Source organism: Culex pipiens, chromosome 2, assembly GCF_016801865.2.
Source record: "Culex pipiens pallens isolate TS chromosome 2, TS_CPP_V2, whole genome shotgun sequence".
NCBI classification, from domain to species: Eukaryota; Metazoa; Arthropoda; class Insecta; order Diptera; family Culicidae; genus Culex; species Culex pipiens.
In genome coordinates this window covers 150444987-150469909 of record NC_068938.1, presented here as the reverse complement: position 1 = coordinate 150469909, position 24923 = coordinate 150444987, and the positions used below count along the sequence as shown (strand labels likewise).

Here is a 24923-nt window from a genome sequence, read left to right as displayed (position 1 = left end):
AAAAATCAAATCAAATTATTCGCTCTACAGCATTGCCTTGGCGTTCTCGATTGCGAGATTCCTACTCGAAACTAGGTGTTCGATTGCGAGATTCCTACTCGAAACTAGGTGTTCGAAGGCTTGATTGTTGAGGCAATTGCAAACCTCTTTTTACACCTTAGCTTCCATCCACCCCGGGATTCGAACTGACGACCTTTGGATTGTTAGTCCAACTGCCTACCAGCGACTCCACCGAGACAGGACCCAGGGAGACGACTCCTGCACCTGGACTGAGCTAACGACCTAACCTTTTTTTAGGTTAGTCCGGGACCAACATTTACTTCCCGTCCGACGGAAGGCGTGATCAGACAAATCTCGTCTCGAAAAATGCCACCAGGACCGTCTGGGATCGAACCCAGGCCGACTGGGTGAGAGGCAATCACGCTTACCCCTACACCACGATCCTAAATACATAACTTTTTAATTTCAATTATTGTAGTATCGGACCTGGTATGGTTTCACAATCTAGACATGAAGGTCCATAATTACGTAGTAACAGTTTAATAGGGCGAATCTGCGTTTGTAAACAAGCAGTCTATCCCCCTCTTACTTGACGTGAACTGTCACTTGAGCAAAAGGGATAGACTGTTTGTTTACAAACGCAGATTCGCCCTATAGAGGTTTCTACGTGCGCATGTATTGCGTGTACGTACACAAAAAAGATTGAGGTTAAATTTTGTCCGGCCAGCAAAATCAGATGGTGCGCTAGTGTGCGTACGCGAAACGTCATAAAGCTCTATTGAACTGTTACTACGGAATTTACCGGTTCTTGGGACATCCGGGGATTCTGGGTCAAACGTGGGGCGAAAATGTAGGCACGCTCTTTGACAAGGCGTTATTTCTTTTTCTCAATTTTTAATAGAAAAAACACCTTAATTAATTTCAAATTGCTCTCTATGATGAAATTATTGCTATTTTCTATTACGTTTTGACAAAATTGATGGTTTTCATGTTTTTTTTTTGTGGAAATAGGAATTGATCAAAATTGCAAAATTTTGAATGTTGATTTTCCCGAAACGGCAGGATTGTTGGTTTCGCCCTTTTGAAATGTTGTTACTGAATTCAGGGTGGCCACCTCGGGAAAAAACCGGGAAAACCGGGAAAAACCCGGGAATTTATTCCATCGGGAGAAAACCGGGAAAAACTCGGGAATTTGACTGACAAACCGGGAAAATATTTTAAGTTTAGTTAAAATTCGACAAATTCCTCTTAAATGAATTCAATGTATACTTTTCTCTATTAGAATATTATACTATTTTGTGTAATAGACTCAAGCTACTAGGCTTTGGTTTTATTTTCTTCTGTTGAGTATTCCATGATATTTTTCTTCGGTGAACTTGCTTTTTTAAATAAAATAAATTGTTCAAGGTCATGCTGTAGACTTGGCGCTATGGCTATGGCAAAACAAGATGTCTGAAGGCTTAAAACAGTGAGGTAATCCAAACCTCTTTTTCCACCTAAGCTCCCATCCTCCCCGGGATTCGAACTGACGACCTTTGGCAGTGAGTTGGTTAAGCCTGGGCCATTTACTTCCTCATTCCGACAAATCTCGTCTCGTAAAATGCCATCGGGGCCAACTGGGGGGAAATGCAACCACGATTTAAAAAACCACCGGACCCGATTTAAAAAACAAATGTTTGATAAGCTGCAATATTCCGATCAATTTCGCGTGTCAATAGAAAATTTACTCAGCCGTATGATTTTTGAAATCTTATTTCAATAAGTATTGAATTCCATAAGCACAATAAACAATTGACTAAATTCATCCGTTTAATTTTATTATATATTTCAATATCAACTTAAGGTTGCACAGCAGCCAAGGAAGTTGTTGCCTTCTTATTTCAAAATTGTCAAACTTACGGATTTAACCCTTCAACAATATGATTGTAAAAATTGTAAAAATCTGCTTTATTTGTTTTGTAGACAGTACTTCAGGGGATGAATAAAAATCATATCGATAGTTCCCATAATTTTTAAGATACTTAAATCCGAAAAGCGTGGTGCAAAAAGCTCTACTTGATGTGCGCCGTAAAAATAATAATATAGTCCAGACTCGATAATATTTCGGATAATCGAAACTTCGGATAATCGAGTCTGGACTGTACACAATTTTTACTGTAAAACATTTGGTGGAATTTCAAAAATCTGTTTTTAGTAGTATTTTATAAGATGATTTTTGGCTTTCTCAGTCTAACAAATTATTAAGGACAAATTGCTATGAAACTTTGTCTTTGTGTTATTAAAACAGATTTGAGTACTTTTGTATAATTTTAAAATGTCGGAAATATTTGGTATTTAAGATATTTTTATATAGTTATTTGGGAATCTTTTAACAGATAAATGCCTATCAAATTGTGTTCAAATTCAAAACACTTGAAATATCTTTCTTGCAAAATTTGTTTTAAAACTGTAATTTAAATTTTAAATAAAATTTTCAGATATTTTAAAATTACAATATTTTCAGAGTTCTACTGCAAAATAGTCATTTCAATACAAACAGTCACTTTTATGTGGATAGGTACTACATCAACATAAAAGTTGAGTTTTTGTTGGGTTTTATTTAATTCTCATCTGAAAATTTATTAAAAAAATATTAACTCAATTTTGACTGTTTCGGTTGTGTTGTTCAGAAAATCGCAGCACAGTCAATTGATTTCTTACCATTTTGTGTTGCTCAAACTTTTTAAAACATCAAAACATGTTTATTTTTTTCTTTTTTCTATGTCCGTGCATAACTTATTTGCAATAAATGTGGCAAATCTTTTTTACCTATTTGATACATTGTAAATCCTATTTCCTGCTTTCCAGTAATAATTTATGTAATTCTCAAAACGAAAGGTATACGTTGTGTATACGTTCAAAAAGTATTTTGATACTAACGTCAGTCTATAAAAAACATAGTAATTTGATTTAAAACTATATGGAAAAATTCCTTCTGGCCTCGGGAGAAAACCGGGAAAAAACCGGGAAATTGAAAATCAAAATCTGGTGGCCACCCTGAATTGTCAAAAAGTGCATTTTTTTGTTTGCCAAAATCTAATACCTCCGTAAGTGTAGATTTTTGCATGCTACTGCGGTATACTGCCCATGTTTGCATTAATGTTCCATATGCAAAATCAGCTAGCCGAGAAAACCCATTAAATTAAATTATTTGAAGTTTGTCCCACACATAAGGCTACGTGTTAAGCTTTCGCGAAAAAAAAAACTGGATTTCCTCCTGATTTCTAGAACAAAGTACTGGATGTTGCAGGCTTTTTTGAAAGAGCATACGATTTTGAATCAATCTGCATCAATAACTCAAATTCGATGAAAACGCATATGGGACATTTACGCGATGTGGCAGTATATACCTAAGTATTTATTCCAGAAAGTATTTGGACGTTCTAGGCTTTTGTAATGTTCACAAAAAACTCCCAGATACATTGAAATGAAAAAAAAGTAAACTCAGCAAACGGATTGGATCATAAAAAAATGCAGAAATGTGTATGAGTGTGGTATGATAAAATTGGAGTATCCGAAGATTAGACGAATACCAGAGGCGACTCGTGCCCGAATGAAGTACCTGTTCAATGTTAAAAAAAATTTTAAAGCTTTTTTCTTTCGAATGGCTTTTATTTTTACGTTTTATTATTTTTATACTATTATAAATTTCTGTTTATGCAAATAATTTATTAAAATTATGTTTAAGACTTTTTTTATCTCGTTAAAATGTATTTTTAAGACTTAATCATTAGCGTGGGGAATGTGGAAAAATAGAGCAATCGCTCTGCCATCCTTATCAAAATTCAAGGGAAGTTATTGAATATTATACTGAATTTTAAAAGTATTCATCAGGATGTTCAGAAAAAAAACATATCCGTTTGCGTGACGGGACAACATCGTAAACCTGGACTTTAAAAAGGCACACCAAGAAAATCGCTACAGTTTTGCTAGCTTATTATTTTTTAATTTTTGCTCTTCTACACATTATCACAAATTGAAAAACGAATCTTTTGCTCCTTGGACTGAACAAATTGGTTGAAATTTGAGTTTTTGCCAGCCATTTCTTTCCGTGACGGGACAACGAAAGGAGCAGTTTTATGAAAAAAAATGTCCTCTCCTATTCATGGGCTTGCAGACCTTATTTGGTCAATATTTTTGGCGTTTGGGGTAAGAAAACGTATTTAAAGAACACTGCAATTTTCAAATCATAATAAAAATGAAATTTTTTATATAAAAATTCGAATTGGAAATTGAAAAAAGTGACTTTTTGGTGTAGCTTCGCTAAGAATCGGTCTAATAATATATACAACTAGAGTGAACCGGGACTACAGTCTGAATAAACACAGTCGTTTTTGGAGCATTTAATGGCATCAAATCTTAAACTTTTTAGGACTGCATCCGCTTTAAATAGAACCATCCGAAAAATAAAATAACGATCATCGTTGAATATACTCAGTAGCACAGCACCTTTGATATTTTGCAAAACAAGGTGCTTAAAACCCTTCCCTGATCTACTGTCATAATTCTTCTAATGTGTCCTAATGCTTCTAATTTTAATGCTGGGAAAAGCACAGTACTTTTTTCTTTCAATTGTTTCAATTCAATCTATCAATCACACTATCTAAACTTAACATTACATGACATTCCAGTAGAGCAAGAATCCACTAGTAACCAAGAAGATCGAAAAGGTTCAACGCGCGCAGTTGAACATTCCAGTTCTAAAACAAGCCATCACCAGTCTGCCCAAAACAGCCTGATGCCTAAAAGTGCGCCAAATATAGAGCAATATCTGTCGTGCTCTCGCGCTCTCTCATTTATTCATGCTCTCAACGTGCTGTCAACGCGCTGGCTTGTTTACCTTTTGCATGCAGCTCCCTGGAGAGCTGAGCGAGCTAAGTCGGCTGGGGGTTGGGGGTGGCATTTCGCTCTCTCCCAAAAATGCTGTCAGTTCACGCTCTCAGATTGAACCAGATTTACCAACACATCGATACTGCCGCTGCGTATGAATAGGAAGCTCTTTACATGTGTTGATTTTTTTCTGTATGGAGATTTTTTCCCAGACGTTCAAAGGGTCGGTGTTGAACGCGACGAGCATTTGCGCGTGGCCCGCTAGGCTGGCTCGCTTTGGTATTGGTGGGTTGTAAAAGAGTAAAGGGTGGCGGGCCAAAGCTTTTTCGGTGCATGCAGCGCTGCTGAACATAGGGCGTTGATTTTGTTAACGTATATTCAAACAAAAAATGGAAATTGTATGTTGCTGGTTAAAAAAGCACCACGGCACATAAATAAAAAAAAATATCCGCTTGAAATTGGCTACCTGTTCAATGAACAGGTTGAACAGGTGGACGAGTCGCCTCTGACGAATACCAAAATTACTTTCAGATCATGCTATATTCCATACCCTTAACATAAAGTCAACTTTTTGTTCACTCTGCATAAAAACAGAGAACAAAACCTAATAAAACTATCGTTCTACTCTCTGCGATGTTTACTACTCTCACACTCCTTAAGTTTCGATTCTGTTTAAAATGCTTAAATCATCCATCTAAGCAACTCTTACTGGACTAGCCTTTTCACCTTTTCTTACAAAAAGGTATTTGAGCAATTCTCTACCAAAACCGGAAATGGATTTTATTTGTATTTTTTTATTTGGCTCAAACTTTGTGGGGGCCTTCCCTATACCCAAATATGCTATTTTGTGTCATTGGTTCACCCATACAAGTCTCCATACAATTTTGGCTGCTGTCCATACAAAAATGGTATGTAAATATTCAAACAGCTGTAACTTTTGAGTGAATTTTCTGATCAATTTGGTGTCTTCGGCAAAGTTGTAGGTATTGTTGAGGACTTTTGAGAAAAAAATAGGTACACGGAAAAAAAATTTGAGGATTTTTTTATCAACTTTTTTTTCACTAAAACTCAATTTCCCAAAATACGTATTTTTTGATTTTCGAGATTTTTTGATATGTTTTAGGGGACAAAAATCCGCAACTTTTGAGCCATAGAGAAACATGGTCAAAAAATCTGCCGCCGAGTTATGAATTTTTGAAAAAATAGTGATTTTTGGAAAAAATTGAAGTTTCATGCAAAAACAAGTTTGACATTATTTTTTAATGCAAAATTGAATTTGCAATCGAAAAGTACATTACATATTTTTTGATAAAGGGCTCCGTTTTCTAGATATAGCCACCGAAAGTTTGATTTTAGCGAAATATTTGCAGTTTTTCAATTTTTAAAAATAGTGACCATGAGTGACCATTTCTAAAAATATTTTTTTTGAAAAGTTCAGAAAATTTGCTATAAAATTGTCTAAGAGACATTGAAGATTGGACCTCTGGTTGCTGAGATACAGCGGCTTAAAGAAAAAGAAACACGAAAATTGAAGTTTTCTAAGTCTCACCCAAACAGCCCACCATTTTCTAATGACGATATCTCAGCAATTAATGGTCCGATTTTCAATGTTAATACATGAAACAATCGTGAAATTTTCCGATCTCTTCGAAAAAAATATTTTGAAAATTTTAAAATCATGACTAACATTTTAAAAGGGCCAAACATTGAATATTACGCCTATTTAAAATGCTAGTCTTGATTTAAAAATTTTCATAATATTTTTTTCGAAAAGATCGGAAAATTTCACGAATGTTTCATATATTAACATTGAAAATCGGACCATTAGTTGTTGAGATATCGTCATTAGAAAATGGTGGGCTGTTTGGGTGAGACTTAGAAAACTTCAATTTTCGTGTTTTTTTTTCTTTAAGCCGCTGTATCTCAGCAACCAAAGGTCCAATCTTCAATGTCTCTTAGACAATTTTATAGCAAATTTTCTGAACTTTTCAAAAAATATATTTTTAGAAATGGTCACTCATGGTCACTATTTTTAAAAATTGAAAAACTGCAAATATTTCGCTAAAATCAAACTTTCGGTGGCTATATCTAGAAAACGGAGCCCTTTATCAAAAAATATGTAAAGTACTTTTCGATTGTAAATTCAATTTTGCATTAAAAAATAATTTAAAATTTGTTTTTGCATGAAACTTCGATTTTTTCCAAAAATCACTATTTTTTCAAAAATTCTTAACTCGGCGGCAGATTTTTTGACCATGTTTCTCTATGGCTCAAAAGTTGCGGATTTTTGTCCCCTAAAACATATCAAAAAATCTCGAAAATCAAAAAATACGTATTTTGGGAAATTGAGTTTTAGTGAAAAAAAAGTTGATAAAAAAATCCTCAAATTTTTTTTCCGTGTACCTATTATTTTCTCAAAAGTCCTCAACAATACCTACAACTTTGCCGAAGACACCAAATTGATCAGAAAATTCACTCAAAAGTTACAGCTGTTCAAATATTTACGTACCATTTTTGTATGGACAGCAGCCAAAATTGTATGGAGACTTGTATGGGTGAACCAATGACACAAAATAGCATATTTGGTCATAGGGAAGGCCCCCACAAAGTTTGAGTCAAATCAAAAAATACAAAAAATAAAAATGGTCGAAATCGGCCGATTTCGTAGAGAGTTGCTCATTTAATTTTATTGCCGTATAACAAAAAAAACCCCTTTCCCAAATGCAGACGCAATAAACTTCCCACAACGAACGTTTAATAGTAAAACAGCCTGTAGTTCAATCTCCTTTTCGGCGAAGTTCAACTATTGGCAAACATTCCGGTTTTTTTTTACGGTCGTGCGTAAACCCAACTTGTCTAATTTAATTACCATTGCCAAATGTTTATAGACTCACTGTGGGGAAAGGGGGAAAACTGCTTGTTGTGGAAGCAAAAAGAAACGTCCAAAGTTATTTTGGTTTGCTTCTTTTTTTGTGGTGACATAGTTTATTTTGTACCTTGATAAAATCTACTCAATTAGATTTTTTTGTGTGTTTCGTGAGTCATTTGGATTCGGTTTTATCTTAAATTGAAATTTTTGAAACTAGAAAACATTAAGTTGTCCACAGTATGCCACCGAACGACACTATTTCCAGAGCTGGACGCGACGGCACAGGAAGGGAGTCGCCGGTAAAAGTGCATCACGCTGGAAGTGAATAGAAAAAAAACGGCAGATAGCTGTAAACTACAAGTAGAGAAAAAAAGAGCCCACTCCACGGCGTGCCACCAAGATTTGCTATACATATCAGAGGCAAGACTCGGGTAGGGCCCCCCTCGATTGGCTAGCGAGAGTGACATAGAAAAAAAAAACGGAAAATAGCACAATTTAAATATCAACTTCCTGTTTCCTCTCTGCAGGCAGCGACCGGCCCTCTTTATGGCCCGTCAGTACCTGCCTTCTGTGTTGACTTTGCCTTTGTGGAATACCTGTTCGTCGACATGGCGACGCAGCGCACAGATTGAGAGACTGTTATCTAAGGGCCTAGCTCTCTGTAGCTATGAATGCAAACTTGTTATCTGAGCCACTTGACTCGAGCTGATAGCATACATTACGATGAGATGCGTCCGTATGGTATGTCGTGGAACACTTTCAGTCATTGATGAATGGATGTAGTTCACTGTGAAGATCAGGGGTTGGTTCGTGTGACTCCCTTTTTGAGATTTGATTTCAAAATTTTCATGTTAGCAGACATTTGTAAGATTTTTCTGATGGAAATTCTGCAGATTTATATCCTTCGTAGTTGTTCATACTTGAATAATCGCGTTGAATTCATACCGTCGCTGTGCCTTCCGAGTTGCAATATCATACAAAGAGCTTTCGAAGAAATAGTTGAACATTTCAGATAGAATATATTCAAAACTTCGTCCTACATCTCAGGTGGTCTGAAATTCTCACGTTTTTCTTATCCAACGCTACCTCGGCCACATACTACAACTATCCATTTGTGGGGCTCCAAAGTTACAACATAACACAAACCCAAACACTCACATTCGCTGGCAAAATAAATGTTTGCAGGGCCTCGTGTGTGGATTACGTTAGCTTCCCCCCGGCGGGTCCGCTGCTGCTGATGTCTGGCCGTGTCGATGGCTAAGGAAACCTGTTTTCTCAAATCGAGGCTTTGTTTGGATACCTCCACCTGCAAGGCTTCCATCACCCAACACAATCTGGCCGAAAACGTGCTGCTGCGGTTCAGGGGGATGATGTTTTGGCACTTTGTTAAAAGTCGTTTTGTTGTTGTTTTGATAAAATCGCGTGCGACCTTGGCGGTCAGCCACGGATTATCAAATGAAATGCTCAATAACCTGTCCTGATGATGATGATGAGCGATTCGAAGGTCTGACGCAACAACCATAAACCAGATATTGACGCGATACGTGAAATTCTCACAACACGATCAACAACTCGCAAACTTTGACGAAACCTTGCAGACAGCTTGACGAGGTGTGAACGATCTCTCTCTGGGGGGGTCCATCGTAATTCATGTAAACCGAGAACTGCACCGTGTTAAATCCCAATATCAAAACATTACGCCAACTCATTTCGATTGGGCGCGAGATAACGATTTATGATTTGATTTGTTGGCGGTGATGATGAGTTGTGCACGGCGTTGTCAGCGGAAGTAAAATTTTATAAATTTGAAACATCTTCAATCGCGCAGCGCAGAAGATGTTGTTCACGGTAGGTTGCACACTTCAACGGTGGCGGGTCCCCGTTTAAACTAAGTGGAACGGATTCACTGATTGTGTTTTTACGATTGGAAATGGTTTCACACGCCCCAGGACACTTCCGGTTTAGGGTTATCTGGGTTAAGGTTTGACTAATAAAATCCTATTTTGTTAAAATCTCAAAGTTTTGCCGACATTCAAGAAGAAATCGAGCCAAACATTTCATTAGGGCACAAAACCAAAAACCGCGATTCGAGAAAATCGCTTGCAAAAAGTGGACAACTTGTTTCAATTCCTATTTAAAAAAGAAGCTTGACTGATGGTATTTTTACAAATGATACGATAAAACACATCATTATCCTCAACTCTGCTTGAATGCTTCCTAATTTATGTTGATTTTCGCAATAAAACTCATAATTTAAAAAATCTCGTTATTGGGCCCTTTTAACTTTCCAACTGTTGTTCATAATGGGCCCTTTCTGAATGCAATTTCGAAGAGAACTAAAAGGGCACTAAAGCGCTGTCACCCGATTGTTGTTTTGAATTATGGTTATGGGCCCTTTTGTTTAGTTAGAAATAATGAGGAATCCAGCGGAAATTTTGATAATTGGTGAAGTTTTGTGATCGAATGGTGTAGATTAGGTATGTGAAACATAAAAATTCTTTAAAAGTGTACCGAACAGCGAGCGCGGGACCGTAACTCTGGAGCAACATTTGAAAAGGGCGCATAAGCATTTCGACAGCTGGAATTATTTTGCAAATTCTGAGCCCAAAGCTAACTATTCAACAAAACCCGCAGTGTTAAAAGGTAACTGGGGAGGCCAGCTATTGTTTCACATTTCGAGTTCTGAGAAAAAGTTACATGTTGGCTCGGAATTTGCAAAAAAGTTCCAACTATGAAAATGCTTATCCGCCCTTTTCTCGTGTTGCTCCAGAACTAATATTGTATTTCGACGAAGTTTTTTTTCTGCAGAAATCCTGGGTGAAACGTAAATCAAACTTTGTTTTGAAGTTAATTAATGTTAAGAATGTATGAAAAGTTCAATTTATAATATAGAAAGTTCCTCAACTACGAAAAACTAACGAAAAAGAAAAGGGCACAATTGAACTTTTTGTCTAGTTTGGAGTGAACATTGTTATGTGCCCTTTTGTGTTTGTGATTTTTTCAATAGGAAATTGTTTGCTATCAATCTGAATCTTGGATCCATCGCCGACAGCTTGATCAGAGCAGACGTGTTGTGACGTGCGCGCTAAAGGCAACGTTGCGTGCCTCGCGTTGTTTGACAGATGGAGGTGGAAGAGACCTCCGAGACGGATGACTTTCAACTCATCCACGGAAATCGGAAGCGGAAGAAGTCCCCTGAGGTCACCGGAGCTGTCGCCGGAGAAAGAATGGTGAGCAGAATCTGCTCAACAACAAGTTCAGCCCGCTAGCGGAAAACAAAAATAACAACAATGCCAGCCAAGCAGGAGGAGGAGACGCGGTTCTAGCACCCGGCCAGTCGGAAAGTAAACAAAAGAAACCATTTTTGGTGGTGAAAAACACCACGGATTTTTACAAGCTCGTAGCGATAGTGGAAAGTTGTAAATTTGGTTTCGATCCGATTTACAAACTAACCCGATTTGGAACCAAGGTGACCTGCTTCGCTGTCAACGATTTTGACAAGTTGTTGGAGCTCGTCAAGAGGAAGAAAGTGGAATTCTACACCCACGAACGACGGAGCGAACGAAATCGTCGGGTGGTTCTTCGTGGTTTTCCTGATGAACTGAAACCGGACGAGGTCAAGTACCTTCTGAAGAGGGATCTCAAGCTGGACACGCTGGAGGTGCATGTCATCAAGCGGAAGGAAAAGTCCACCGTGGACGAAACTCCGTACACGGTGGTCTTCCCCAAGGGATACACCAATCTGCAGAAGCTCTCTGCAATGAATGTTGTGGCAAGCACTATCATCCGGCGGGAGGCCTACCGGAACAAGCGGCCGAACGTGACTCAGTGCAGGAACGGCTTGCAGCTGGGTCATGGAATCAGGAACTGTCATCTCAAGGGGAGGTGCAACAACTGTGGGAGTCCCCACAAGACGGACGAGTGCAAAGTTCAAGAAGCAGAGTCGAAGCAGTGTGCCAACTGCTGTGGAGCTCACGGAGCCACGGACCGCAGCTGTCCCAAGCGTGCGGACTTCATCCAGAGGCGCCAGCAGGCGTCGAAACCGAAACCGCCGGCAAGGAAGCAGAGTCCAGCAGTTCCGGCGTTCACACCGGCGGAGTTCCCTCCGCTGCCGGGCGCAATTCCGGACGGAAAATCGAAGGATCGCCCTCGCCCCGCAGGAAGCAGCCAAGGTGCTCTACAGTTCTGCTGAGCTGTAAGGCATTTTCTCCGAGTACATCGGCAGGTTCAAAACCTGCAAGACCCGCTTGGACCAAGTAACCCTCGTCAGTTACATGATCTCCAAGTATGGAGTGTAATTAGTTTTTTATTTATTTTTAAACTGATCCTTGGTCCTAACCTGGTCTTAGCACCTAAAGGACCTAATAAAAATAAGTTATGAATAAAAAAAAACTGAATCTTGGAGGGCATGTAGAGAGTGTACTAATGGATGGAATAGTGGAACAATCCCGAATGTTTACGTTTTGGTTTTGTGCCCTAATGAAATGTTTGGATTGAAATATACTGAAGATTGTGAGTGTAACCATTACCGCTGGCCGACAATGAAATTAGGGAAAAGTATAACTTGTATCAGACTTGGGTTCAAATGACTCATTTCTAGGAAATCGACGCGTATATAATAGATGGCAATTGTGTAAGATTTGACCTTTCGCCAAATTAAGCTTGGTACCTGTTTGAGATCGATTATTTCAGACTTTTCACCCTAATGCTCGTGACAAAAGTTCCAAACTAATGTTTTTTACATTTTTGGGATTCAGCGCTCACCCAAATATGCACGTTTTCATTTGGAAAGATTTACAACCAACTAAACATTTCAGATTTATGTGAGTTCACATCAAATTCCATACCGCCCCCACACGCCAAGCCAATGAAAACGAAGCGAAGAAAAATGAAACGGTTGGTTAGCTGAATGGATCTGTCGTCCCATTACGGTCAAAACATGACAAACAATACCGCCCAGCCAACCGAGCCGTCCGTGTCCAACCTGACGAACGATCCCCCTACCGTCTTCTGTTACGCACAGAGCCCCACGTCTAAATATTTATTTTTGTGGTTTATTTTCGTTTTCTCATTTCCTTCCCTGTGGGCCATTTCCCTTGGTTGGCTTTTCCCCTTCCACAAAAACACAAAACTATTGTCCCGCCGAACCAAACAACCTGACTTCTGGTGGTGTACTCTAATGTGGCTGCTGGCCTTTCAACATCAATACCAAACATCAACGGTTGATTGATTTTATATTATAATAGCCGCGCTAGTTCCCACAAATAAAGCCCCGTGCCTAAGCCAAAGCCATACTATATGGAAGGTGGAAGTCACGAACCTGCTACTGCCATGGTGACGATTCGACCAAGCTCAAGTTTAATCGCTGCCTTTTAATGCCGTACAGTACGTACAAGCAGCAGCAGCAGCAGCAGTGCACTTTCACTCTACCTTGAACTGTTGGAACTTCCAACTTGGAAGCGCTGCCACTATAGGGTGTATGTACAAAATACTAATTTTTGGAAGATCTTGCTAATTTGAACGTACTCAGCAAACTTCTTTTAAATTAGTGTTATTTTGTTGAAAATTGCTTAATTTGCTAACGAAACAATTAAAAAAATAGTACACAAAACATTTCACTAAAAATCGTCATACGATTTCTCACAAAAAGCCACCCTAACGAAGAACATAAATAAGATTTGCGCTTTACTGTTGTCGGTTGAATTCCAGTCTCATGGGAATGAAAACGAAACAAACCGCACGCACAACAACAACAAAAAAATGTGGAAGCAAGCAAACAAACACGTGAAAACAGCTGTCGTCACACGCGCGTGGGTGGAAGACTTTCAGATTGATGTTGTGACAAATAGGGGGTGGTTTGGCGCAAACTTTGACCTGTCAAAGTTTTTGTTTTTTAGGTGTTGGGCCGATGAGAGTTTAGAGTTTGTCTTAGTACGAAAGTTGGTTTTATTGGTACGGTTAAAGTTTTAATGTGCTACTGAACAAAATCATCAAATCAAAAATATTCAAAACTATTTGAATAAGATTCAAAAATGTTTCGGTTGCAATTTGAACAATACTTGTATAATGAGTAAAAAAAGATCTTTCAACACTGAATGTTGAAGAAAATATTACCTATTTTAGTTTCTGTTTTATGTAAATCATTCAATAAGTTAAGCGAAGAGGTATCGTAATTTCAGAGTGATTTATGAGTTGTTCCATATGAACTTTACACAAAAATGTTTAAATTCTAAAAAAAACTTTCTCTTAACAAGCTCAATTTGGTTGGGGCTGTTGATACTACCCAAAAATGCCAAAATCTAAAATTTTATCAAAATTGGATAACTTTTTTTGCACTTTACACAGTTTGGCATAATTCGTATTTCTTTTAGAAAGAGGAATTCCATGCCCAATAAAGAATCGGTTGTACCGATTGTTCCCAACCTTTCCTGATATCATTGAAAATTTGTAGAAGTGTTATTTTAGGCACATATAAGAGCAATTGTCTGAGATTTCGGTCATTCGATTTTTTTTTGTATTTTTTAATCTGGCTGAAACTTTTTTGGTGCCTTTGGTATGCCCAAAGAAGCCATTTTGCATCATTAGTTCGTTGATATAATTTTCCATACAAATTTGGCAGCTGTCCATAAAAAAATGATATGATGTGAAAATTCAAAAATCTGTATCTTTTGAAGGAATTTTTTGATCGATTTGGTGTCTTCGGCAAAAAATCTTTGATCGAGTTATGATTTTTTTTAATCAATACAGATTTTTTCAAAAAAATCGAAATATTGGTCGTAAAAAGTTTTCAACTTCATTTTTCGATGTAAAATCGAATTTGCAATCAAAAAGTGCTTTAGCGAAATTTTGACACCGTTTTCAAGTTATAGCCATTTTTGGTAACTTTATAACCGGCTCCGTGGCTTAATGGTTACGGCTTCTGCCTCACAAGCAGAAGGTTCAGGGATCAAATCCCAGTCGGTACCTTTGAAATTTGGATTCAGTAATTTGAACTTTGAATATGAACAAAAACGAAACAGAATCAGGTGGGATTCGAACTCACGCCTTTGGATTGATGGTCTGGGACCAAGGATGGAATAATCGCAAAAAAATCAATTTCGCTTGCGAACTTTCTTCACCCGCGAAAGAGAGAGGAGGCAAATCACGTAAAAGAAAATCGCTCCCGAAAATCTCCAAGAAAATCAATCTGCTGATGATTTTTTGTGAATTTCCTTGTTAGCACCACTTAATAATATTCATTTGACTTTGTTTACACACATTGCCCATCTACAAAATGTGACAGGTCATTTTTCGACGTGTGACGGTACACTTGCAAGTGTAGAAGTGAAAAAGATATTCCACCGAATAATCAAGATGATGATTTTTTTAGATTCTTTTTACCGATCTTTCGTGCGCGAGAGAGGAGAGCCATGCTCCTTTCGGATTTTTTCTCTTGATGAACGTCCAGAGATTTTCTTTTGAGGATGATTATTCCATCGCTGTCTGGGACTCTAATCAGTCGGCCATCTAAAGGTTATAGGGGAAAGTGGGGCAAGTGTAACAAGCTAAGGAAATGCTCGTTATAACCCATTAAAAACGTTAAAAAATCTGTCGGATTTTATTATAATCATCTTATTCTAGGTCTTGGCTAAGACTTTGATAGAACAAGTTTTTGAAAAATCCTGTTTTTTAATGTAAAAAAAAATGATTTTAAAATTTTTGATTTTCTGTACGTTCTACTCAACTAGTGGGGCAAGACGAACAACCCGTTGGGGCAAGAGGAACAATGCATGAAAAAACATGTTAATTTGCTAACAATTGAACTGTTATCACTTAATTACATTAGATTAGAATGTTTTGGAACGTTTCTTTCATTTTTAGATTAAATAATAATATTGTACTAAAAATTTGATCGTTTTTACGAAAAAAAAAAAAATATTGCCTAGATGATAAATAAGGCTTTCTAGTCAGAAATTTACCAACACATTCAAAGTATGTTTACATTACAGCAGGACGATTGTTTGCATCAGGTTTCCTATCTCTTTCTAGCAAAAGTTTTTTGTCAGGCGACTTCTAGCTGGTTTTTTTGACTGGCCGCCCGATATGTCAGCAAATATACTTCGCAGGGCTGTGACAGCTCGAGCTCGGTCTTTGTTTGCATCAGGGCACTGAGACGAGAAGTTCGTCATTTTTGGGTTAAATTATATTTCTTTCACTGGGCCTAAAAAGCCTTATAGTGAATTTTCATAATATCACTATATTTTGCGTGGACAATTTTTTTAACAATTGTTTATCAGTTTTTAAGTACTTTTATGTATTTATTTCGCAATAAAATATGTTGTTGCCAGCAATTCGTATTTTTTTCCATACTCAAAATCCATATGGTACACTTGCCCCACCTGAACAAGATTTTTTTAAAGATATCAACAAAAATAACCAAAAGTTAAATCATACTTTATAATACGTGCAAGTCATTGGTAGGGACAATACTGATCTAGGAAAAATAGCATTTTGATAAAATGAGCCTTAAAATGAACCCTAAGCCTTATTTTGTACCTTCCAAATATTATAAGAAAACAACGGTTTTGAAAAAAACTTCATTTAATCTTATGCCCCGTGGCGTTCACGTCGTTTTGGCGGTTATATGTAAGTAGAATCAGCTAATTGCATTGCTAGCAACAATTCCTCATACTGGAAATAATCAAAATTGTAAAAATTACGGCCGTACGAACGATTGTTCCTCTTGCCCCATATGGTCGTCTTGCCCCACCTTCCCCTAAAACATGTTGTATTCTTCTCATATTAAATACGCTCTGATCCCTGATTTGCCTGAAGGGATTGGGAGTCTTAAGATAGATCAAGGATCCGTCTGGTGCTTGCTTCTATGTTAAGGCGGGGCCGGACAATGCCCAACGACCTCGGAATTGGGCCGCTAGGATCTCTGCCATTCTGAAATGGGTTGTTGGAAGCAGCGCGAGGGCTATCACCACCTAATACCCGGGACTGAGATAAGTTGTATCAGCATTCAGAATATACAAAGTCTGATACAAATTATACTTTCCCATAATTTCGCTACCGGTTAGCGGGTATTGGATTGGACCACACACACACATAGCCATTTTTGGTAACTTTATTCAAAATAGTCGCAATTATTCATTTTAAAAAATAAGTGCCCACCTTTGAAAAAAATATTTTTGAAAAGCTTAAATCAAGACTAACATTTCAAAAGGGCCAAACATTCAATGTTACATTCAATATTAATTTTCTTCTTTTTTCTTCTTCTTCGCTCTTTCCCATATGTCTTCCAAAAATTTCGGGGGGGGGGGCTTCAGCCCGAAGCCCACCCCCCTGGCTACGGACCTGCTCACAAACAGTTTTATGCTTATGGCACAGCGCTTATTTTTATCTGGGCACCTTATTGCAGCTTGCATTAAAACAAAACACAAATAAAAGATCTTGGTAAAAACGGTGACAATATAGATAAATACTCAATTCAACTACAATTTCTATTCTCTAAGGCTTTCCGAGACAGCTGTTTGAGCCATGTATTCACAAAATTACATTACACATACTAGGCGTCATCCATAAAGTATGTCACGCAAAAATCGGCCAAAATTGAAAGAAAAAAAAAATGAAAATGACTATATAATAAATTATAATGTGATACCGTCATCAGGGGTGACATTGAGTCTGGGGGGTGAGTTTGGGTCATACAAAAATGAAAAATGCAGAAATTTGGATGACCCAATCTCACCCCCAGACCCAATGTCACCCCTGATGACGGTACTTCTAAATAATAGTAAGCAAACAATTTTAGCAAAGAGGATTTAATTTAACTGTGTACATTTCGAATTAACATTATGCAATCATAAAAAAAACCTAGCGTGACGTCACAATCTCGCAAACCCCCCCTGCCCCCTTCGTCACATCTTGTCACACCTGTAATGTTATATTACAAAAAAACAAGTAAATACATTTGAAAATGTTTGTATCAAATTAAAAGGTTCCATAGAATCTTAAGGTAACCGTGAAAAAGCACTAATTTAAACTTCGTCCTACTGTACCAAACTGTTCCGTTCCACGAAAGTGAAAACCTGCCGCGGCACATTAAACCGAGAGATCGCGTGCCCCCAAATTAGATCAACCATTCAAATTACAATTCGTTACCCTAAAGCCCTACATAAGCAGCAGCATTGCTTCCAGGCAGCGCACACACCTGACGTGACAGTGAAATATAATTGATAAAATTGACTCTGAATATATTACGGTTTCGCCGTCCGTCTAGGGGGGAAGTTTTCAAACAAACTCGGATTTTAGTTTTGAAGCCGAGAAAGACAACACACGCTTCAATGATTTCGAAGCTCGTCGTCGTCGTCATGCAGCGAGAGAAAAAGTGGTAAAATCGAGTCGCGACGAGGGCGGCGAAACAATTGAGCTCATTTAGCTTCTTTTGCTACCTTTTGAAGCAACTGAGGGCGGGTTGGGGCTGGAAAAACTGCTAGAGATTTTTATAATGGATTTCTTCGCATACTTGCCCTACATTGCAAGCTTAAATCGTTGGGCTTGATGGAATTCTACAAAGACTAATGTTACGCGCCTTTAAAATGGGTATATTACTAATAATTGAATCTCAATTGGGCATTGTTTGATTCAATTGTTGGTCAGGCGACAAAATCTTTGTCGAATACGCAAAAGCATTTTTACGTCTCATGAATATTAAATGACTGGACGATGTAGGTTGTAGAAGAAACGAACGTGACTTGAATTGAACATTGAGTCGTGAAAGTTGTCATCAAATCGATTGGTCATTTTGAAAATACCTTTTATGGAATCATTACAATTGAAACTAAACTCTACTGTTTATTTGCAGATCACAAAAATCCTCCCCCACCGGATCGGACGGCGTAATGCGATACCCGCAGCAAGGCTTCCCTGGACAATTCCCAGGTCAAGGACACCCCCCACAACAGCAGCAACAACAACAGCATGGCAATGGTCCACCCCCGTTGCACAACAAGCCCAACTTCAATAACGGCGCCCAACAGCCGGCGACCAACCACATCCACCAGGGTATGCACGGTGGCCAGATGCCACAGCCCCAGCCCGGCATGACCGCACCCCATATGGATCCCGCTGGCCATCATCACCACCACCACCACCATCCGAACCACATGGGCGGACCAGCTCCGGGAATGCAACAGCAGCAGCAGCAGCAACACCCAGGCCATCACCAGCAAGCACCCGGCGGTCCCGGTTCTCTCCATCCGCCCATGAACGGCCCCGGCCAGTTCCCGAACCACCACCATCCCAACATGCCCCACAAGATGCCATCACCTGCCTCGATCGCGGGTTCCATGAACAACGACCAGAGTGTAAATAGCTTGAACAACAACAGCAGCCTTAATCCCAGTACAAAGGCCAACTCGCGGGCCTCCAGCTCGAGCGGAGGCAACATCTCGGTGGCGCAGAGTACGACCTCGTCCGTCCAGATGGGCGGCGGCAGTCAGCAGGGTGGACCCGGTTCTACGAAGACGGAGCAGCGGTTGACGCATGAGCAGGTGAGAAGGGGTTTTGATCTTGGAGGTTAGGAGTGATGTATTTACTGACGGTTTGTGTAATTTTAGTTCCGCGCTGCCCTGCAAATGGTGGTCTCCGCCGGAGATCCCCGGGAGAACCTGGAGAACTTTACCAAGATCGGGGAAGGTTCAACCGGAACGGTTTGCATCGCCACGGATAAGTCGACTGGTAAGTGCCGATTTCTTTGATGGGGTAGAGACATGAACTGAATAAACTTTTCCCGGCAGGTCGTCAAGTGGCCGTCAAGAAGATGGACCTACGGAAGCAGCAACGTCGCGAGTTGCTGTTCAACGAGGTCGTTATCATGCGAGACTACCACCACCCGAACATCGTCGAGACGTACAGCAGCTTCCTCGTGAACGACGAGTTGTGGGTTGTGATGGAGTACCTCGAGGGAGGTGCGCTGACCGACATCGTGACCCACTCGCGCATGGACGAAGAGCAGATCGCAACGGTGTGCAAGCAGTGCCTGAAGGCGCTGTCCTATCTGCACTCACAGGTATGTTTGATGTTTGTGTGCCGGTTGCTCGATAGCAAGATGCTCATTTGTGTCTCTTTGTTCTATGTCGTGTGCAAATCAAGGGAGTAATCCATCGGGACATCAAATCGGACTCGATCCTGCTGGCCTCGGATGGGCGGGTGAAGCTGTCCGATTTCGGCTTTTGCGCGCAAGTTTCGCAGGAACTGCCCAAGCGCAAATCGCTGGTCGGTACGCCGTACTGGATGTCGCCCGAGGTCATCTCGCGGCTTCCCTACGGTCCCGAGGTGGACATTTGGTCGCTCGGAATCATGGTCATTGAGATGATTGATGGTGAGCCGCCATTCTTCAACGAGCCGCCCCTGCAGGCGATGCGTCGAATTCGGGACATGCCGCCGCCAAAGTTGAAGAACTCGCACAAGGTGTCGAGCCGGCTGCAGAACTTCCTCGATCGCATGCTCGTGCGGGATCCCGTACAGCGGGCTACCGCTGCGGAACTGCTCGCGCATCCGTTCCTGCGTCAAGCGGGGCCGCCGTCGCTGCTGGTTCCGTTGATGCGCGGTGCGAGGCACAGCAATTGCTGAGAGGTGAGCATGACCGTTTTGATTTGTGTACATAGGTAAGGCGGAAAGTCAGCGAATCTAACGAAACAAAATCTACGACCCTATTTTTACTCATCGTGTGGATTCAAGTCTCGCGCTCGATCCGACGAACGAAACGCTTGCATTTTACAAGAGAATAAATAACTACTTTACTCTAAACAGTTGATTGTTGCAAGCAAAGCTTTTTTGCCTTACTCGTAATTTGTATGCCTTAAGAGAGAGAATAACTGAAGATGTTATGAAGAAAGAGGAGTTAGTATAGCGAAAGTGCCCTTGAATCTGACAGCATTTTTTAGCAAATAGTTGCACCCACCCTCAAATCTCCACTTTGCCGGTGATTCCGTTGCGTTTTTCAACCGCGACAATCACGACCATCCACGTACCAGAAATCATTAGCTACTTACGAAACTGATGAATCTTAACGAAACATTCCAGCAGTATTTAGTAGAAATCCACTGAACACTTGCATACGTTCAACCTGATGCAGAGTTTCAAAGGGCAAACGGTCTATTTTTTGTTTGCCATTTACTTGTTTTAACTGTGCGTAAACCCACATTTAAGTTGTAAACGTTATCTGTTTTTAAAACACGCGAAACATAGTATTATTCTTTAGCGTTTATTACGAACCAAGCTTCGCCTGGTTGGCCGTATTTTACGATAGCATATAAGTTATCTTTTAGTCTCGAAACGTAAAGACCCTCAACCTCCCCCCACTTTAGTATTTATTGTGTTCCAAAATCTATTCCAAAGTGGAGGCCCATATCAGAGCAACACTTTTAACTTCCAAACTCTCAAGTACTCTCAAAACAGAAACCGATTGGACTGATTTTTAACGGAAAAGAGACAGATTTAAACATAATCACAGGAACCGAACGGCAGCGAAAGAATTTATTTAAAAGAGATCAGTTCAACGAAGAATTAAACGGTGTATTGAATATACTTAAATGTTTAAGCCTATAAAAGTTACATGTTACAGCCTAAGCAAATATGCAGAGGGAGTTATTAAGGATGTCCAGTAGTTTTGCTGTTTTATTTGCGAATTAGTTGATAAAGCAGCAAAGTCACTGGATATCGGTACCCCCTACGAAAATAGTTAGCATACCTAAAGCTAGTTTTACAGATTAAACGTTAGCGGCTGTAAAAAGGTAATCGCTAATCATTCAAGATTGCAAAATTTATCAAAAGTTATTACATTAAAACATGTTACTATTGCATAAATCTTGAAAGATTTTTAAATAAAGGAAATAGAATAATTATGTAGAGAATTTCTCTTCCAAATATCACAATCCTATACTCCACTAATCTTCACATGACCCATCCTGGTTAGAATTTTCACACATGTGACTGCAACAGGTGCTACTGTTGCGTGAAAGTTGCAACACTATTGAAACGAAATGGGACGTAATACGAGAGAAACTGCGAAAAGAAGAGACAATAAATTTTCGGTCAGAAAAATCATTCTATCCCTAAACGTGCCGGAATGCCAGCTGGAATGACCGACAAGTTCCGAAGAGGGGACATTTTGGTTGTAAAATGGAAATGGTTTACCTAATCTGATTAATTTGTTAGATCTCTTGAGGATTCAAAATCAAACAAAATTGTAATTTTTTTGACTATTCATCAATAATTCTGGAATAAAATATAAATCAAACAATGCTTGACTTCTTCCTTCTAATTTTCCATTATTTTCGTGGCCAGCGCTACTGCAGCGAGTGCTTTGTAATTTTGGTCATGCCTATAACATAATATCTTGCTTTTCTTACATAAATAATAATAGGTCTATTCCCGTACTTGCAGAATTGCAGAATTTCTGCAGCTTCTGCAGAATTCTGCAGCCAGCATAAGTCACTTTTTTGCAGCACGTTCCCGTACTTTTCAGCTCACTCTCTTCATCTCTCTCTTTTGCAGAAGTTCTGCAAGGGGAGAAGCAGCAAAAATTTTGCCTGGGTAGCGCGTTCCAGTACTTTTTCTGCAATATTGTACACAGTTGAGTGGATTTACACAAATTGGGTATGAAAGTTTTTTAATTATTTCAAAACATTAAAATGAGAAAAATAGTAATTGAAAGGGGGCATTATTTTTTATTCAACTCAACATTTTATTTAAAAGATCAAGCATGTACCTTTATTAGGTAACTAGAAATTAATTATGCTTAGGTAGAAATTATACATTAGATATAATTCAAAACTTTTACATTAGGTAAAAAAAATAGTGAGAGTTGCAGGTACGTTTTACAAATATAATTAAAAAATTACAAACAAAGGTTTAATATAGAAGGGAGTTTTGTTTTCATAGCAAAATGTTTGAAAGATTATTCAGGATAACATAAATAAATTATGACTGGATGTCACATGGAAGAACAACGGTGACGCAGCGAAATTGACAAATTTAAAAAAATAGGTGAATCACAAACTCATAAATTTAGAAATGTGGGCATTAAGAATTTCATGATTAAAAATATTTAACAAAAAAACTTATATTTTCAAATTGAGAAACTTAAAAAAATCAGATATTTGAGATATTTAAAAATGCAAATATTTATATCAGAAAAATAAATAAAACACAAATTCAAAGCCTCGTTCAAAGCTTTAAAAATACAAATAATTAAAAATTAAATATATCAAAATGTTTACAATATCAAAAATATCATAATTATAAAAATTCAAAATAAAAAAAATTAAGGGTTTCAACTTAAAAGTTCCTTAACTTAAAAAATATTATATTTTAATATTCTAAATAAAAAAAATCAAAAGTTTGAATATTTCAGAGTTCAGAACACCAAAAATTCAAAAGCTACAGTTAAAAAAAATTTAAAGATAGTAAAAAATTTCAAAAATAAGTAAAGTTTTAAAATTCTGTTAACCAAAAATTTTAAAATTCAAATATTCAAAAAATAGAAACTGTTAGAACTCAATTTTCCGGAGAACTTGTCAAAATTTCCAACCTCCAAAACCTCTAATCTGAGCTTCTAACCTAAAATTTGACTCCAATAAAAATTGTACTTTTTATGATTCAAGATGGCGACATTTAAAAATTTTCGAATTTTAGAATTTAAATTTCTTAGAATAGAAGAATTCGACAAAACTACATCCATTTTTTTGGTTCATATAAGAATACAAATTGGTAGCACAGTTAAAAGAACAATGTATTATTTGCCAATTAAAATTACCTATTATTGAAACACACAGTCTATTCAAAAACAATTGAAGATCAAAAATTATTCCTAAACAAATATTTATTTGAAATTTTTAAACACAAAAGAAATGTTTCTTTTAAAAGTTTTTTAAAACAATTTATTTTTATAATACATTTTTTTGGTTGAGGTATTAGCCGTGCTGTAATACTGACTTTAGTTATCTTTTTTTTGTCAGGTTAAAATATTAACACTAAAAAAATCGCTATATCATTTACTTTAATGAACTAAGCCTGAAATCGTTCTCATTAAAAACAGACATTAAAAAAAAACTACCCCATTAATTCAAAATATACAAACGTCCCTTCAAAAAGACTAATTCAATTTAGTAATAATAAAGCATACAATTTATTGCAACTAATAATAAAATGCATGATTTCACCCAACTTGCAAACTTTATGTAAGCGTGTACTCAACATCCATCACACCAAATTGCAGTAACTTTTAAACAAGAAAGAGAAGAGAGAGCTTGCAGAAAAGTACGGGAACGGTTTAGCTGCAACTTCTACCTCTCTCGCTGCAGAAGTTCTACCTGAGAGAAAAGTTACTTTTGTTGCAGAAAAGTACGGGAACGCTCTGCTGCTGATTTTGTGCAGAATTGCAGAATTCTGCAGTACGGGAATAGACCTAATATTCGGTACAATTTGAATAAAAACAAGGACAAATTAGGCACAAAAATCTTGCCCAGGGCTTCTGACATTTGTAGCGAATAGTGACTTAAGGAGCTATTACACTACTGCAAACAAACAAACTCGCCCTTTTTCGTGTTTGACAGTTTGCCAAACTCGCAAACAAGGCAAAATGTATGCAGGCTGACGTTTGTACAAACAAATCCAGGCAAATAAACAAAACAGGCAAACTCGAAAAACGAAAAAACGAAACTATTGGCACTACGCCCCCCGGGGCATGGCCTTCCTCTAACGTGGGATTTCTGCTCCAGCGCCTCTGACGAGACAGGAGAAACCGGGACCGACGTTTTACTTCACCATCCGATAGAAGCTCAGTGGATAAGGCGGGAATCGAACCCGCGTCTCATAGCATCATCGGGATCGGCAGCCGAAGCCGCTACCCCTGCGCCACGAGACCCACGAAACTCGAAAACTGCCAAAAAGTGCGAGTTTGTTTTTTTGTTTGCCGTAGTGTAATAGCTCCTTTAACGCTTGGTTCGCATTCACTTTGACATTCTGCTTTACACACGTTCACGAATGAACGCAGCGCAAATTCACTAACACAATCATTTGATTCTCACTAGAAGTTCAGAGCTGGCATCCGCGCAACACAGCATACGAAAGGGGGGGGGGATAGAGAAAGAAAGAGCGAACATTTGCCTTCGAGTCGCGGGCGCGTTGCTTGATT

General features: G+C 38.5%; 1 protein-coding gene across 3 annotated transcripts in view; it reads left to right on the top strand.

Annotated features, from left to right (window-relative positions):
- Positions 1-21630, top strand: part of LOC120431969 (serine/threonine-protein kinase PAK mbt) — a 23695-nt gene extending 2065 nt beyond the window's left edge. For all 3 annotated transcript variants that reach the window (XM_052707876.1, XM_052707875.1, XM_052707877.1), the window contains 4 exons: positions 18588-19275; positions 19342-19462; positions 19522-19793; positions 19877-21630. In XM_052707876.1, the coding sequence (XP_052563836.1) occupies positions 18588-19275; positions 19342-19462; positions 19522-19793; positions 19877-20356 (1561 nt within the window). In that variant the 3' untranslated portion in view covers positions 20357-21630. The remainder of the gene's footprint in view (positions 1-18587; positions 19276-19341; positions 19463-19521; positions 19794-19876) is intronic.
- Positions 21631-24923: the final 3293 nt, after the last annotated feature.